The sequence below is a fragment of the Notolabrus celidotus genome, chromosome 21, assembly GCF_009762535.1.
Source record: "Notolabrus celidotus isolate fNotCel1 chromosome 21, fNotCel1.pri, whole genome shotgun sequence".
NCBI classification, from domain to species: domain Eukaryota; kingdom Metazoa; phylum Chordata; class Actinopteri; order Labriformes; family Labridae; genus Notolabrus; species Notolabrus celidotus.
In genome coordinates, this window is record NC_048292.1 from 27,844,242 (window position 1) to 27,861,676 (window position 17,435).

The following is a 17,435-nucleotide window of genomic DNA, read 5'->3' on the forward strand; positions in this document are numbered from 1 at the left end:
GTATTGCTGGGTCTAATTGATGCATTATGTCAGACATGTTTTTGGTGTTTTCTTGCATTGATTGGCCTTAAGGCAAAGAAAATACTGTTTCATTATTTTCAGATGCAGTATGATTTCAATAATAGAACAACCCCACTCGAGGGCCCTAAAAACATCCCTAAAGCCAGGGGGATACATTTTGTGTCAATAAAAAAATACATCTTTTAATATTCTGTGTCTACTTAATAAACAAAAACAATATGTTCCAATTCATCAGTATGACAGAATTGTGATCACAGTACTGTATTCTATATGGTAAAATGGTGATGGGGTTATTCAGGGAAATGTAATGAGGATTAAGAGGGGAAGTATGACGCACAGCATTAACCCTGTTTGATTATCAGTGACCGGCTCATCTCAGGCCCACCATCAATACATCCAAACAAGGCCAACACAGGCATAAAAGGTTTTTCAAAAATAGAACAAGTACCTGCTTTTGCTGATGAATCAAAAAACAAATCTGCCATTATCCTATTATCTTAACAGGGTTCATGTCAAGATATGCCCAAGCCTTCATGTACAATCACAAAAGGTACAGTATTTCAGCTGTTATGTGGTGGTGAGTGTTTTATCCCTGCAGTAATAAAAGCTGATTAATGCTATGATGGAATATAGATCTGATTCATGGCCCTGTGACCACATTAATCTCTGACACTGAAGATACAATTGGGATCCAAATATAAACATAAGGGTTGCACTGCTACAAAAATCCTAAATGACCTGTAACACATAAATAATAAAAACAAACTGAAGTTCTAATACTCATTGTCAGTTTTACTCGGACAAAATATGTACAACATATGCAAATGCAAAATTTCTATAAAAAGGAATGCATTAAACTATCACTGAATGGGTTTAATCGATTAGACTCACTCTGATTTGATTAGAATCATTATGTAATGATGAATTATCGTGCCAAAAAAAAGGAATAGTTGGGCTTCTTCTAATGTCTAGATGTCTACTGTTTATAAGCAGTAAAATAGGATGTAGCCTAATTGTTCGCTATCAATACGGTCGTGAAAAAATAGCTTCTTATTATTATAGGACACCATCTCATTGGATATAGGCCTACCTATGTTTTTGACCGTGCAACATGAAAATATATTGTCCTGTTGTATGCAATCTGAATATGTCTTCATTGCATGAGCCCTCACTTACATAGGTCTATGATGAAATAAATAATTTCATATCCTTTATGTATACTACCTGCTTGGCCCGTGCTTCGTTTGTACTTTAAAATCATCGTTGAGATGAAATGCTTATTGTGTTGTGTCTTGGAATCGCCCCCCCTGGTGCCCTCATGTTCAAAAGACATTTATTGTGCTTAAGCTCCCACTTGGATTCCACTGCAGTAAATAAACATTAAAAATTGCCTTCTAAGGTGCCTTTTAAGTGGATAACGAATGAAAAAGTGTCCTCTCGATGCCCCTCTAAAGTACAAAACGTAGAAAAAGTGCACTCTAGATGCCCCTCCAATGTACGAAACGTAAAAAAAGCGCCATCTGGATGCACTTCTATTGAACTTAATGTGGAAATATACACTCCAGAGGCTTTACAGTCAATTCATTGTTAAAATGTGCCCTTTGGGTTCTTATCCATTGGATTGAATGCACCCTTCGGATGCCCCTCCAGTGAATTAAAGCCTGTGTACGCCACTGTTTCTGACTGAAGATGATGTGCGAAACAACTAAACGTATCGACAAAGATAACGCCACGTGAGCACACTGTGGGGATAATGCATTAATATGACATGGCAAGTTGAAGAGATATTATTTGTAGATATAAAAGTGATGTCGCATCAAGATTGAATCAGAGAGCGACCATTTCTCTGGTGCGTGCGCTTTTTAACGTTACCTGCGGCTTGCCGTAGTTCCATGTAAACACGGAAGTTGCTTCAGTGCTCTGTTTTCTTGTGCGAAATAGGCTTTTGGTAAACTAGCAACTAAAAGAGCTTTCTTAGAGCAACTTAACACCCTGAGAAGTAACTGTTTGGGTCTGACATCTTTGTCAGCGCGTTTACGTCGAGAGAGGATATACATATATCTTAATTTTGACTGTTTAACCATGTCCGCGTGGCCAAGAACGCAAGACAGCTAGTAATAGCTGGACACAACTGGCTATTTTGCAGTTAGTAGAATATCATATGAGGAATGGCAGCTAAAAAAGAGAGGACATTTAGGTTTCTAATCGTGGGTGGTGGCATCGCGGGTGTAACATGCGTTGAACAGGTGAAATAATCGATTATCTGATAGAGCAATATTACATCAGATTATAAACATAACGTTTGACACAGAGGCTCTAATGTTTTGCATGTTATGTTCCCATTTAACTGAAATCTTCATCTTCATTGACAGCTGTCATCCCAGATTCCATCAGCTGATGTGGCTTTGATTACAGCAGGTTCCCATATCAAGGCAGTGACCAATTATAAACAGGTTAGGATGATGGTAATGCTGGGGGAGACTTTCATACATTGACCTGGAGGGTTTATTCCCTGCTTCATTTTAAGAAATGTATGATCTCATGTATTCATTTCTTTCACCACTGAAAATACATATTTTATGAAAACGTGTTATTATTGTTCATTTGCCCTCTTTTGTTAACTCATGATGACTCTGCTAATAATGCTACACTATTGTTCCCCCCTGTATTTCCCTTGGCAAGGTATCCAAGACACTAGAAGAGTTTGATGTTGAAGAGAGACCGTCCAGCGTTTTGGAAGAGAAATTTCCCAACCTGACCATCATCCATTCTGCTGTTAAATCACTAAACACAAAATCACATGTAAGCAGAAATTTTCAGAGAGTAAAAAACTGAAAGAAAATACTGTCATAAGCAGAAGCTGTAGGAGGACTTCCTCAAAGAATTGTCTGTGGTGTGCTGTTCTTTATATTTGTACTGCGGGAAAGAGGGGAAGTAAATCAACTCCTAGAAAAAACATATACAAACACACATTAATAACAGAACCACACATCAGTTTTCCACCCCTAATAATGTTGCAAGTGCTGTACAGTTCTGTCATGTCTTGCATCATGTAACAGTTAATCTGGTGATTATTTGTCTACTACTGCCACCTTGTGGAGAAAAGGTTGCAGCATGTGGTCCAAGGACAGATTAAACGTCAAAACACACACTTACAAATCAGTGTCAAATTAATGAATGTGTCCTGTTTTCTTTCTTCTCTCAGTCAGTGGAAACTGTAGATGGACGGATTTTTGGTTACGAAAAGCTGTGTCTCTGCAGCGGGGGCAGACCCAAGCTCCTCGCCCAGGATAACCCTTATGTGCTGGGTATACGAGACACAGACAGTGCCCAGGTACGACCCCATGACCCTGGATGTTTCCATTATTCATAAATCAATCAATCTTTATTTGTATTGTGCCAAATCACAACAAACCTTATCTCAAGACTCTTTTACAAACAGAGCAGGTCTAGACCACTCTATGTCAAATTATGAACAGAGACCCAACATCAAGACAGGATAAGATCCAGTCCCCTCTTACAGACAGGACTCTTATATCATCTGAATCCACCATGAGCATTGCGTCTTGTAGTATTTAGCTTGCTAGAGCAGCAAGGAAAAACTTCCTTTAACAGGCAGAAACCTCCAGCAGGACCAGACTCATGTTAGACAGTCATCTGCCAGTTATTTGAAGAGAACAAATATAAGTGCATCCACTTTAATTTTAACAATAGAAGCTTCTCGATGTATCTTGTGTTTGAAAAATGAAAAGCTATAGCAGAGTGTATATGTTTTTTCTCACTTTAGAATATACATTGCATTAATATGTCATAGTAGTAATCAAAAAACACATTAGTTGACAAGATAGATGATAGAGGATTATATGTAAGTTGTAATGATAATGGAATATAGTTGTAATTTTAAAAAGAAAAAAAATCAAATAACTTACAAGAAGAAGTTATAACTTTACATGAAAATAAGCTGCAAATTAAGTGAGGGAAAGTCATGTTTTCCATCTCATCACTGTCATTGCTCTCTCTCTCTCTTATTCTCCTCTATCCCTCTTTCCAACCCCAACTTGGCCAAAGCAGATGGCTGTCTAACATGAGTCTGGTTCTGCTGGAGGTTTCTGCCTGTTAAAGGAAGTTTTTCCTTGCTGCTGTAACTAGCTAACTACTGTGAGGTGCAATGCTCATAGTGGATTAAGATGAGATCAGATCGAGTCCTGTCAGTGTCTTGGGTTGGGTCTCATGGAATAACATTGGTTGTGATTTGGCATGATACAAATAAAGATTGATTGATTGATAGATAGATTGATTGATTGATGTATTTATCTGAATAGAGTTGTAATTTGATCAGAAGTTGCAATTACAGGCTTTGATTAATTTCCATGTTAAATGACATATAGGAGGATATCAGAAGGGCAGCCAGCAGCCCGCTCTAACATAACCACATAGGATTATCTTGTGAAGTTTTACCATAGAGTTATACTTAATAGCTTAGGACATGTATTACTTCACAAAAAGCCCCTGGTTTTCATTTTAATGCAGGTAGCTGGCTCATTTCCTGATATTCCCCCTTCATAATAGCATACAGACTCACCTTAGACTAACATGCTGACTTCTTTTCTTATGTGTGAATTTATTCTTGCGATATTACGACTTAATTCACCAAATCTCAATTTTTTTTCCTCATTCTGTGTGGCCATAATACTCCATTGTGGATTTTTAACAGTCCTCTTTGCATTTTGTTTCAGGAGTTCCAGATGCGGTTATCCAAAGCAAAGAGGATTGTTGTGGTTGGTAATGGAGGGATTGCCTTGGAATTAGTGTAAGAAACCCAAATGGAAACACTTGATCTTAAAAATATGTCACTTATCTGTGAAATATGTAATTGTTTTCTGATTTTTGTTACACAATTTTATATAATAGTCATTCATAAAACGTCCCCTTTTTTCAGTGATTGTCATGGTCATTCACTCTTCTTGAACATCTCCCGTCTAGGTTTGAAGTGGAAGGCTGTGAGGTGATCTGGGCTGTGAAGGACAAAGCCATTGGAAACACGTTCTTTGATGCTGGGGCAGCACAGTTCCTGATACCGTCCCTGGAGGCTGACAAACCAGACAGAGCTGTTCCCTGTAAGAGAACTCGCTACACCACAGAGGAACCAGCACCTGGAGAGGCCCAAACTTTCACAGCAGGTGATCATTGTAGACCGTCCAAAAGTTTGCTTTAATCTTGCGGCAAAATCTTTCCCAACATCATTATAATCTTATTTTTTTTAGAAAGAAATTCAAAAGGTCATGGTTCTACAGCTACAGAGTCTGGAAGTGCTCTTGGCCCGGACTGGCATGAAGGAATAGTTCTGAGAGGAGCAGAGCAGGTAAGATAATGTGTGCGTCTTTGGTACTGTACCTTCCTTCTTCTGACCTACAAAGCTCTTAATGATCAGACACCTTCATATCTTAAAGAGCTCATAGTGCCCTATTACCCCTCTAGAACACTACACTCCCAACATGCAGGCCTGCTGGTCGTACCTAAAGTCTCTGAAAGTAGTATGGGAGGTAGAACCTTCAGTTATCAGGCCCCTCTCCTTTGGAATCATCTACCATTCAGGGTCCGGGAGGCAGACACCCTCTCTACTTTTAAGAGTAGGCTTCAAACTTTCCTTTTTGATAAAGCTTATAGTTAGAGCTGGATCAGGCTTGGACCAGCTCTTAGTTATGCTGCTATAGTGCTTAGACTGCCGGGGGAACTGGCGCACTGACACACTGGGATCCTCAAGGTTTATTTTCCAGCCCAACTTGGTCAAAGCAGATATGGGTCTAACATGAGTCTGGTTCTGCTGGAGGTTTCTGCCTGTTAAAGGAAGTTTTTCCTTGCTGCGGTAACTAGCTAAATACTGCGAGGTGTAATGCTCATAATGGATTAAGATGAGATCAGACTGAGTCCTGTTAGTAAGAGGAGACTGGATTGTACCCTGTCTCCGTGTTGGGTCTTTGTTAATAATAGAACTTAGCGTGGTCTAGACCTCCTATGTTTGTAAAAACAATTGAGATAACATTTGTTGGGATTTGGCGCTATACAAATATTAATTGATTGATTGATTGACTGAACCTCTCTTTTCATATCCTTAGATGAAGTCAGCATGGGTGATACTGCTTGTAATTCTGTATCAGTCATGACCATTTGTTGTTATATCCTTCTCCTCTTCTCCTGTGTCTCCTCGCCCCTCTGATATTTTCTCAGGCGTCCCGCAGAGTTTCTCTGGAATACCAGTGTGAGGTAGATAGGATCTTCACATCCGAGGAGCTGCTTGATTCCCAACAGCAAACACTCAGTCCTGAGAACAGTGAGGAGTAGATTCACTTGGATTTGAACTCCATTCAATCTTAAACGCTTTCTTTGTTCCTCTACAACCTCTAACAGATCGTGCTTTTGTCTCCTCTCAGGAGGATCCTGGCCAGTTTACATCCAGTTGACTAATGGCAAAACATTTGGGTGTGATTTTGTTGTCAGTGCCACCGGTGTTGTACCAAACACGGAGCCGTTTCTTCATGGCAACAATGTAAGTAGATAAGAACTAAGAATAGAATAGAATCAGTCTTCCAGACAGACAGATGCATTGGTCATTGCAGTTTCACAAACAAGCTTGAAGAAGCTTGAACTCTTAGAGTGCACTAATAATGAGTAGTACAATAGAAAATCCTGTTTAGCTCTCTGCAGTTGGGGGTCAATGCCTTCGGATGTCAGTAGAGGGCAGGTGATCTTTGTCACTCGGTGGGCGGCTGTGGCTCAGTGGGTAGAGTCGGTTGTCTAACAATTGGAAGGTTGGCGGTTCAATCCCAGCTCCTGCAGTCACATGCCGAAGTGTCCTTGAGCAAGACACTGAACCCCGAATTGCTCCCTCTGTTGTTCAGAGGTGTGTGAATGTGAACGAATGAGATCAGCTAACACTGATGGTCCCACACTACATAGCAGCCTCTACCATCAGTGAGTGAATGGGTATGAATGGGTGAACGTGACGAGTAGTGTAAAAGCGATTTGAGTGGTCAGAAAGACTAGAAAAGCGCTATATAAGTACAAGTCCATTTACCAAGTCCATTTACCATTTACTCAGATATCCAGTACTAACCTCATCAAAATCAGTGTAAATATTTGAGTGAATTAAGAGTTTGCTTTGTACTTTGAGTTTTCATTTTTATGTCCATTTGTTAGAAATAACTATTCCTGACACATTTGCTCTTAATAAAACACTTCTTCTCTTGTTTTTTTACATGTAGTTTGCAGTTGCAGATGATGGAGGCCTGCAAGTAGACGACCAAATGATGACATCAGAGCCAGATATTTATGCTGCAGGGGATGTGTGCACTGCATGCTGGGAACATAGTCCACTGTGGCAGCAGGTAATGATAATAATAATCATTACAATCATTTTGTTTACAGAGAACTTTTCAAAAACTGGGTTACAAACATAGACTGTATGCAAAACGGACGTAGTATCTGTGACGTCACCCATCTGTTCCAGCCAATCGTCAGCGGGTGCCATATTGGAAATGCTAAACAAAACCAATCTTTGTCTGAGCTAGTGTGAGGTAAAGAGGCCATCAAGTCAGCTGTGTCCTTATTTGGGCAAAACTTGTAAGTTTAAAGGCACTATGAGGAGTTTTTAAGTGGTTGAGAAACAGACTGAAACTGATACTGATGCCTCTTTATGACCCTCTAAAGCAAACAAGACCATCCACAACAACACTGATAGCTTCTCTGTTGTCATTCTTAATGCCTGACACCGCTCTGAGGGGGTAGGTGTCAGATCAGATGATTGACATCTCGCTTTAGAAACACCCTGTTATGTCTATTTTCATGGCAAATAATCACACCGTGTGATACATTTGTATGTTAAACAGAACAGGATGAGGTTATTGTCTGAAGATTAAAATTTTGCATGTACAGGATAAGAGATAAGAGGTATCATGTTGTCCACAAGGGGGCGCCAGAATCTATACAAACCAAAAGTTCCTCACAGAAGCTTTAATATCTTCATAAATACAGAGTTATGAAAATACCCCCCCCCCCCCCCCCCCCCCCCCCCCACAGTGTGTGCTGATAGAGAAATGATCTACTCAGACCTAAACTGTTTTTTGAACCAGGCTGTAAACATGTTTATTTCTGCTGTAAAGATCGTCTTCTTTGAATGTATGTGGTTTCCGGTGTTTCTGCAGCCAACCTCAAGTGGACGCTTGATGAACTGAAGTCTTTAGCACTTCCGCAAGGCAAGATAAAGAAATCAAACATATTCTAAAATACATAAAACTCCTTTAAAAGAACTCTAAAGGAATAAAATCATTTTAATTTATATTTAAAACAGTTAAAATCAAATCAAATATAATCAAGTTCAAGTAAAATCAGGAATGCACATTAGACGTCTGCCTGAGGATCTCAATGTCTGTGTCGGCTTGTACTGAATTAAGATGTGTAATATGTAGCTTGGAGAAAGTCTGTGGAGAGCTTTAAAAGAAATCAGTAAAATCTCAAAATCTATTCTAAAACATACAGGGCGCCAGTGTAAAGATGCTATAACAGGGTTGTGTTTTCTGGTTCCAGTTAAAACCTTGGCAGCAGAGTTCTGTACAGCCTGGAGACAGTTAAGTGATTTATTGTTGTCAGACTTGTTTAGCCTGTTTGTTGCCTAACAACTACAACATGTTTCTCTCTTGTCAGAATACCTACGAGTGGTGTGAAGATGTCAGGTGGAAATGACTCTGTGAAAGAAAAGCCCTGTCTTATCAGTAAAAACACACAGTCCAAAACTCACTTTACTTAAATTCAATCCTTCAAAATCTAAATGACTAAAGCCACCTCATCTAATATTTTCATCTGTCATAAAATACACACTGAAACACTTATACCTAATCTATTTCAAATGTTTTTATTGGATTTTTTCAATCAATTACAAGTTATACATTATGCAAAACATTTGCAACCCACCCACCCCACCCCCCTAGGAGACTGGCCAACAAACCAAGAGTAAAAAAGGATAAATAACCAATTACATGAGTAGATAACAGCAAAATAATAACAAATATAATAATAGAGATAGTGAAAATAATGATATACATACATGCACACACATATATAAAATGAATCACAGAAGGAAATTAAGCAAAATACAAGACAAAACGTACTAAAATACAAAAACAAAATAAAAATAAATACAATTTACTTATACCTAATCTAATAATGTTATCGATAGCCTTTATTTTGGAAAGTGAGTCAGATTTGTATTTATATAACATTTATTTAAACCTGAAAATTCCCTGTGGTTGCCCTCATTTACAGTGACGTCCAGTGAAACACAAGTCAAACACAATTACACAAAAAAATACAAAGTGCAAGGTAAAAACAGAGGAAGCTGCACAAATGATAAAGCAATAATAAAAATGGAGGAAATCCCATAAAACGCACGATAAAGCAAAGACACCAATTAAAACAGCTGCAGAATGATGCACAGTGTTTTGTGATCATGGTTTTGAAGACTGTTGATCTTTAAAGAGTGTTGGAGGTTATTCCAAGAATCAGGAGCACTAAAGGAAATGGCAGATTTTCCAAATTCAAAGTAGACTCTGTGCACCTTTAGTGTTCTACAGTCATTTAAACAAGTTGGAAAGGGAATGGAGTTCCAATCCAGCATCATATTAATGTAAGATAAGATACTCCTTTATTCATCCCCAGATGAATGAAAAAAAAAAAAGGAGCTTCCTAACCTCACATTACCAGTAGTCAAACTGCAGGATGTTTTCTGACGGGAAATTAGATGCATTAAACACTCAAAGGGAATATGATTAGAGCAAAAAGTATGAAAAGGTTTCTTCTAACTCAGCAGGAATGAGAAGTGAACAAAAGCTAACCTAAAAACAGGTCTTCAACCAGATCTGAACTCCTGCAGGAATCCAGCAGGAATCCAGCAGAACCGCTGGGTGATTAAGTGGGATGTGGCTAAAAAACGAAGCAAATGAACAAGTTCTGTAGATATTAACAGCTTTTCATGAATGAAAATGTATCTTTCTGCATGCTAGCCCTTCATACTCTTGTTTCTCTCCACCAATGAGGGCCTTTGTAAATGAACAAAAAACAATGTTTATCACGTCTCTCTGTAAGAGAGGATCAACCAACTTTATCATACAACTGACATGGTGAGTATCATAGCTATCACCAGTGATGAATCAGAGGGCTGAATTATAAACTGCGTCTAGAGGTTTCAGTGAGGAAATAGCAGCAAGTCCATAAACTACACATTTCACTTACAAACTTGAATTTTCAGCATTGCAACAGCCTGTTGAGCAGTGAAAATTCACAAGAAAGATCATGAAAAAATAAATGAAAGGACCATTATTATTATTATGTACAATTTGGTAGTATCCGGTGGTAAGTTGTCAGATTTAAACCAATGAAAAACCCTTGGAACTGAAGGATCCTCTGTAAAGGACTTGATCTTATCTTATCTTAATCCACCATGAGCATTGCACCTTGCAGTATTTAGCAAGTTACAGCAGCAAGGAAAAACTTCCTTTAACAGGCAGAAACCTCGAGCAGAACCAGACTCATGTTAGACGGCCATCTGCCGTGACTGAGTTGGGGTTGGAAAGAGGGATAGAGGAGAATAAGAGAGAGAGAGATGATAGTGATGAGACGAGTAGTAGCTGTTGCCGCTTGAGTCTGGAATGTCCACAGCAGCAGGACGTCTATGGCAGCGACTCAGAGGAAGCCAAGGGAGCTCAGGAACTCCAGAAAGGTCTATGGTTAGTAACTTTAATGGGACAGGGATAATTAAAGTAAGTGATTGGGGTGGTGAGATAGGATCTCAGTGTGTCAGCTCCCCTGGCAATCTAATCTTATAGCAGCATAACTAAGAGCTGGTCCAAGCCTGAGCCAGCTCTAACTATAAGCTTTATCAAAAAGGAAAGTTTGAAGCCTAATCCTAGACCGCTTTTGACAAAATGTCTTGTTCCATATCTGACTTTGGCCTGTAAAAAGTTTGTGATGGATATTATGTCACCACTTTACTTCATTGGTCAGTTTGTCCTGAATCATGTCAATAAGAAAAAAATTAATTGTTGCAATTCCACAAAAAAATCGAATGTGTGTATTTTTCTACTTAATAACGAGTTGATTTAACTGCATGTTGTGTACAGATGCGTTTGTGGACACAGGCCCGTCAGATGGGCTGGTACGCCGGCCGCTGCATGGCCGCTCATGTTCTGTCAGAGCCGATAGAACTGGACTTCTGCTTTGAACTCTTCTCACACATCACCAAATTCTTCAACTACAAGGTAAATGACATATAATTGGATGGTTAGGTAAGTGACTTTATTAATAACAGCTTTGTCAATGACCTATACCTCCCATACAAACACTGAGTAAATGCATTGAACAAATCAATGACTGGACGAGACAGAACTTTCTTCAGTTAAACAAAGAAAAAACTGAAATGATTGTTTTTGGAGGAAGAAAGGTTAAAGGTTACTGCTCAGCTCCAATCTGCAACGATGAAATGTTCAAACCAAGCCAGAACCCTTGGTGTAGTCTTAGACTCAGACCTTCATTTCAGCAGCCACATTAAGACAATTACAAAGTCCGCCTACTATCACCTTAAGAATATATCAAGGATTAAAGGACTTATGTCTCAGCAGGATGCAGAAAAACTCCTCCATGCATTTATCTTTAGCAGACTAGACTACTGTAACGGGGTCTTTACAGGACTCCCTAAAAAGTCCATCAGACGGCTGCAGCTCATACAGAATGCTGCTGCTCGAGTCCTAACAAGGACCAGAACAGTAGACCACATCACTCCAGTTCTTAGATCTCTACACTGGCTTCCTGTCTGTCAGAGAATAGACTTTAAAATCCTGCTGATGGTTTATAAAGCACTTGTGAAATACATCAACTTGTGATGCACCTGGACACAACATCAGTGATGTAACCTGGGGTCATTGGGTGTTTCGGGTCTCTCAACAATCAGACACCCTCAACCAGGCGACCCAGCCGGGGTTGATCAAGCCCCGGCTTGTGTCCAGGTAGCTCTACCCCACCCACGGGTCTCCTCTCCAGATCCACAGCCACCTTGAAGCAACTTCTGCTGCCTCTGTGGCCGACTTGATGGCCCTTTGCCTACTGCTCCCTGTGATGCCGAGCATATTGTAGGCCCTGCATAGGGACTGGCCCACAAACCCTCTGCATCCCACCTCAATGGGCTCGCACCTTGCTCGCCACCCGTTGCTTCAGCATTGTTCCACCAGCTCGGTGTACTTTGCCCTCTTCCTCTCATTGGCCTCCTCAATGCGGTCCTCCCAAGGCACTGTGAGTTCCAAGAGAATGACCTGCTTGGAGGTTTCCAAGATCAGCACTATGTCTGGCCTTAGCGATGTTCTGGCAACACCACTGAATGGTTTAGGCCCAAAATACATTGCTGATCTGCTACTACTGTATGAACCACCTCGACCTCTGAGGTCATCAGGTACTGGTCTGCTTTCAGTTCCTAGAGTCAGAACGAAATATGGTGATGCAGCATTTAGTCATTAAACCCCACATATCTGGAACACACTCCCTGAAAGCTGCAGGTCTGCTCCAACTCTCACCTCTTTAAATCCAAGACTAACACTTTTTTATTTACCACTGCCTTCCTATCTTAGATTATTTTAACCCACTTTAAATTAAAATTTTAATGTAATTTTTAGCATATTTCTAATTTTCCTTTTCTTTTCTGTTTAATTATATTTGTCATTTTAATTGTGTTCTTTTATGCTTGTTTGAATGTTTCCAATGCTTTTAATGTTTTAATGTAAAGCACATTGAGTTGCCCTCGTGTATGAAATGCGCTATACAAATAAAGCTGCCTTGCCTTGCCTATCATGAATATTGTGGCCATTACCATGACTTTCAAGACCCTTCAAGGCCACTTTACAGCATTTACTCTTCTTAACTGCCTTCAGGCAAAATCACAATTTGCATTTAAACGTCTCCCTGTCTGCGGCTCATTCCACAGGTGGTGCTGCTGGGAAAGTTTAATGGGCAGGGCCTGGGGCCCGACCAGGAGCTGCTTGTACGCTGTACCAAAGGCCACGAATATGTCAAGGTGATCATGAAGAGAAAAATGCAAAGCTATTACTCTTATGTGTTCATGCATCAGTTGTTTTAACACTAATTTACGTGCTGCTTATTCAAAAACTTTTAATTATTCACTTAATAAAACAAGGATTTGTTATTTTATGCACAAATTCAGTTTATTTAATGATATCAAAGCTTGAGTTGTTTAGTTGCTCTTAGACATTTTTGCCGTTTGGTTTGATGTAGCTGCCAGAAAGGAGCTACTGTTTCTCTCTGTGTTAAGAACCTTTGCTCTTAACGAGCCAGGAGTAAAACAGAATCAGCTGGTAACTAGTTCAAGTTAATTGATCTGAAGGGCAGGCATTTGAAGATCTGTTCTCACGTCATTATCAGAATTTCATCCACCCATAGAGAGAGTGTCACGTTGTATGTGCATTGTTACCAAGCGGCAACCTCCGGTCTAAAATTATGAGTCAATGCGGAAGTGTTAAAAGCTGCAGTTAATAGAGGATCCACTTGAGGCTGGCTCCGGAAGTACCGGAAGTCACATACACATGAATGGGAAAAAGACGATCTTTGCAGCATTAATAAACATGTTTACAGTCTGGTACAAAAGATGAGTGTAGTCTGAATAGCTAATTTCTCAATGTCCTCTCACTGTGAGGGGGGTGAATTTTTTTCTAATTCGGCAATTTGGAAGATATTGAGATTACTAGTCTTCCAATGAGAGGCACAGCTGCCTGCAAGAACACTGTAGCTGTTGGCTAGGAGGCTCAAAGCCCGCCTCTTTACGTCACACTGGCTCGACAGAAGCAATATGGCTTCCGCTGCCGATTGGTCTCAAAACAGTTCTTCAGAAACAGATGGGTGACGTCACGGATACTACGTCCATATTTTTTACAGTCTATGATTGTTACCTAGTTTAACCTCGTGTTCCTGTTACAGGTCGTTCTCAGTGGAGGTAGGATGGTCGGAGCAGTGCTGATCGGGGAAACTGACTTGGAGGAGACCTTTGAGAACCTGATCCTCAACCAGATGGATCTGACCCCGTACGGAGAGGAGCTGCTCAACCCTGATATTGATATAGAGGACTATTTTGATTGAGCGCCTTGTTTGTGGAGCAAAATTCACAAAAAAACTACGCTGAAAAATAAATTAAAGGACTATTATGTACAATTTGGTAGTATCTGGTGGTATGTTGTCAGATTTAGACCAATGAAAAACCTTTTGAACTGAAGGACCATCTTAAAGCCAGAGTATGGTTGTTCCTTTCAGGCTCTTGTCAGGCTGTGCGGAACAAAACATGCTCCATATATGGGTATTAAGGGCTCATTTAAATGTGATCATAAAGTAATGTAAACATACCCATATCAATCAATCTTTATTAATGCCAAATCACAACAAACGTTATCTCAAGACGCTTTTACAAACATAGCAGGTCTAGACCACTCTATGTTAAATTATAAATAGAGACCCAACACCAAGACAGGATATGATCCAGTCCCCTCTTACTGACAGGACTCAGTCTGATCTCACCTTAATCCACCATGAGCAGAGCACCTCACAGTATGTAGCTAGTTACAGCAGCAAGGACAAACTTCCTTTTAACAGGCAGAAACCTCGAGCAGGACCAGACTCGTGTTAGACAGCCATCTGCCTCGAACAAGTTGGGGTTGGAAAGAGGGATAGAGGAGAATAAGAGAGAGAGAGAGCGATCATAGTGATGAGACGGATAGAAGTAGTAGTAGTAGTAGTAGTAGTAGTAGTAGTAGTAGTAGTAGTAGTGGTAGCTGTTGCCGCTGGGGTCCAGCACGTCCATATCAGCCGGAGTCTGGAACGTCCACAGCAGGAGGACGTCTACGGCAGCTCAGAGCAACCTACGAAACAAGGGAGCTCAGGGACTCCAGAAAGGTCTATGGTTTGTGACTTTAATGGGACAGGTAGAGTTAAAGTAAGTTAAGGGTGGGGTGGGTGGGTAAGGGGTGAGATAGGATCCCAGTGTGTCAGTTAGTCTACTAGCAGCATAACTAAGAGCTGGTCCAAGCCTGATCCAGCTCTAACTATAAGCTTTATCAAAAAGGAAAGTTTGAAGCCTACTCTTAAAAGTAGAGAGGGTGTCTGCCTCCCGGACCCTGACTGGTAGATGATTCCAGAGGAGAGGGGCCTGATAAATATTCTATTACATTTTTGCCAATAGACCTCCTTTAATCTTACATACTGGTCCTCTTTTCTCTAAGAGAACACTTAAACCTGAATGAAGTCTGATAATAAAACATGCTGTATGTTAACAGTTAACAACTGTGCGTATGGGTGTGTCAGATATGAATGGAATTGGAAGGAGAAACAGAACTAACTAAAACCAGCTGTACTTACTGTTATTTTTGCACACATTCATGTGTCACTTTTTAGACTTTGGATAAGAAATTCTCGCAGACATTACCCACTGACCTTTTTTTACCAAGAAGAGTGGCACACGTTCAGGAATACTGCATGGTACAAAAGAATGTGATCCTTTTGCTGTGATGTTGTCTAAGCAACACTTGATCATATTTCTCCCTAGACATCCATTACGTCTCCTCCTACGCCTCAGCAGGCATTGTAACAATAGACAATATCAAGCTTGTACAATGCTGTCTTCTGTTACTTGGATGTGTTGCTCTCAGGGATGTTGCTTGAAAATTCCTTTTTTGAAAGGTCAAGAAACATTAGAAGTAAACTGGAGAGACCTGTCTCCAAGCGTTTAAATGAACAGAAGAAGAAAACAAGCTTTTCCACTTGCCTTTGAAGTTGTGTCTTATACATTTAGGTTTCTGGATCAATGGAAATGTGAACACGTTTATTTATCTGCTCCCATTGGCTGAGAGAGGGATATGGAAAACTGTGAGAGATTATTGTGTGGTCACAGGTATTGTGACATAAGCCAACAAGCAGTGAGGAAATGGGAATATAACCAGTTACCAGTTCTTTACTTTGAAAGTGTGGAAATAAGGAATGAGTTTTGATAAGGGAAAGGGATTAGTAATAAATAGCCTTGAGCTGCTGATAAGGTCAACCTGGACACAGTGATGCTCTCAATTAAGCCGAAATGGATCTGCCCAGAGGCCAGCAGGAAATGACAGACAGATTGCACCCAAACCTAAGTGTGTACCTGTGTGGGTGGAGAGCAAGGCTTTGTTAAGGAGGGGAGTCAAGATTGGCTACAGTTGCAAACAGAATGCAAGTCTCTATTGGAAATGAAGGTTGCAAGATGAAGGTTAGAATCATTGCTGATGCATTATCCTTTGTATAATGACAGAAAGGGTGTCAGAGTCGACATAAAGTATATCAGATTGATATACTTAGAGGAGCTAAGCCTCTGTGGGTTTTCTATAGAAGAGCTGCCTTTGGTAGGTGTTCCAACAGCTTGCTGACATCATTTTTTTCAATGCAGCAACCTTATCTCACTTTAACATACGTTTTTTTTCAGCCTATAAACAAACTAATGAAAAGAGCTGACACTGTGATTGGAACCAGGTTAGACCATAGACTAAATAAAAAGGGTTGGACCCACTGGGGGCTGTGGTGGAGAGATGCACACTGAAGAAGCTAGAGGCCATTCTAAATGACACAGATCATCCACTTCACAGCTTCTTTGTGGACCAGAGAAACAGCAGCAGTGGACGGCTCATCCCTCTGCTCTGCAGGACTGATGTTTACAGAAAATCATTCATCCCTGCAGCCATTAGGCTTCATGACTCTCTAACCAATGGGAGATGAGCTGACAGACACCTGAATTATTTGTTTTATGTAATTTTTTTTTATCATTTTATCTGCCAGACACCTGAATTTCCCTTCGGGGATGAATAAAGTACATTCTACTCTATTCTGTTTCGAAGTGAATCCCTGTTTCTTTAGGACCATTACATTTCCTTTCTATTCGGGCGAGCAGACATCAAAATCAAGCCCTCATCATGACGCACCATAAATCAGCTTGCATCAGCTACATTGACTCTGATGACTAACCCAGGCTTAACGTGACTTCTTGTTTATTTACCCTCCCACTGCTGCACTGGGTCAACCTGCGTTTGCAGCTCTGACATTTACATTTTTCAGGCTGAGCTTATTTCATTCAAGGAGATCACGGAAGTGACGTCAACGGCATAGCTCGCTACGTATGTAATAAGGGTGCGCTTGTATGTTTACACCTGGAGCCGCCGCGAGTGAGAATTTAGACTCACGTTTTTGTTATAACCTATTTTATATATGGTTATAACGCGTTTGTGTCTTCAAGCTTTGGCTGTTTGGTTATCGATAACACCCATAGACTGTATAAAATAGATAACAACAAGGTG

General features: G+C 40.2%; 1 protein-coding gene across 1 annotated transcript; it reads left to right on the plus strand.

Moving 5' to 3' along the window:
- Window positions 1-1,891: 1,891 nt before the first annotated feature.
- pyroxd1 (pyridine nucleotide-disulphide oxidoreductase domain 1) lies at window positions 1,892-14,280 on the plus strand. The gene is made up of 13 exons (XM_034673667.1): window positions 1,892-2,267; window positions 2,394-2,474; window positions 2,704-2,823; window positions 3,227-3,355; window positions 4,758-4,831; window positions 5,005-5,201; window positions 5,286-5,383; window positions 6,250-6,352; window positions 6,453-6,568; window positions 7,284-7,406; window positions 11,193-11,330; window positions 13,043-13,132; window positions 14,050-14,280. Exons 1-13 carry the CDS (start codon window positions 2,190-2,192, stop codon window positions 14,206-14,208), a joined length of 1,506 nt encoding a protein of 501 aa, XP_034529558.1. The 5' UTR covers window positions 1,892-2,189; the 3' UTR covers window positions 14,209-14,280.
- Window positions 14,281-17,435: the final 3,155 nt, after the last annotated feature.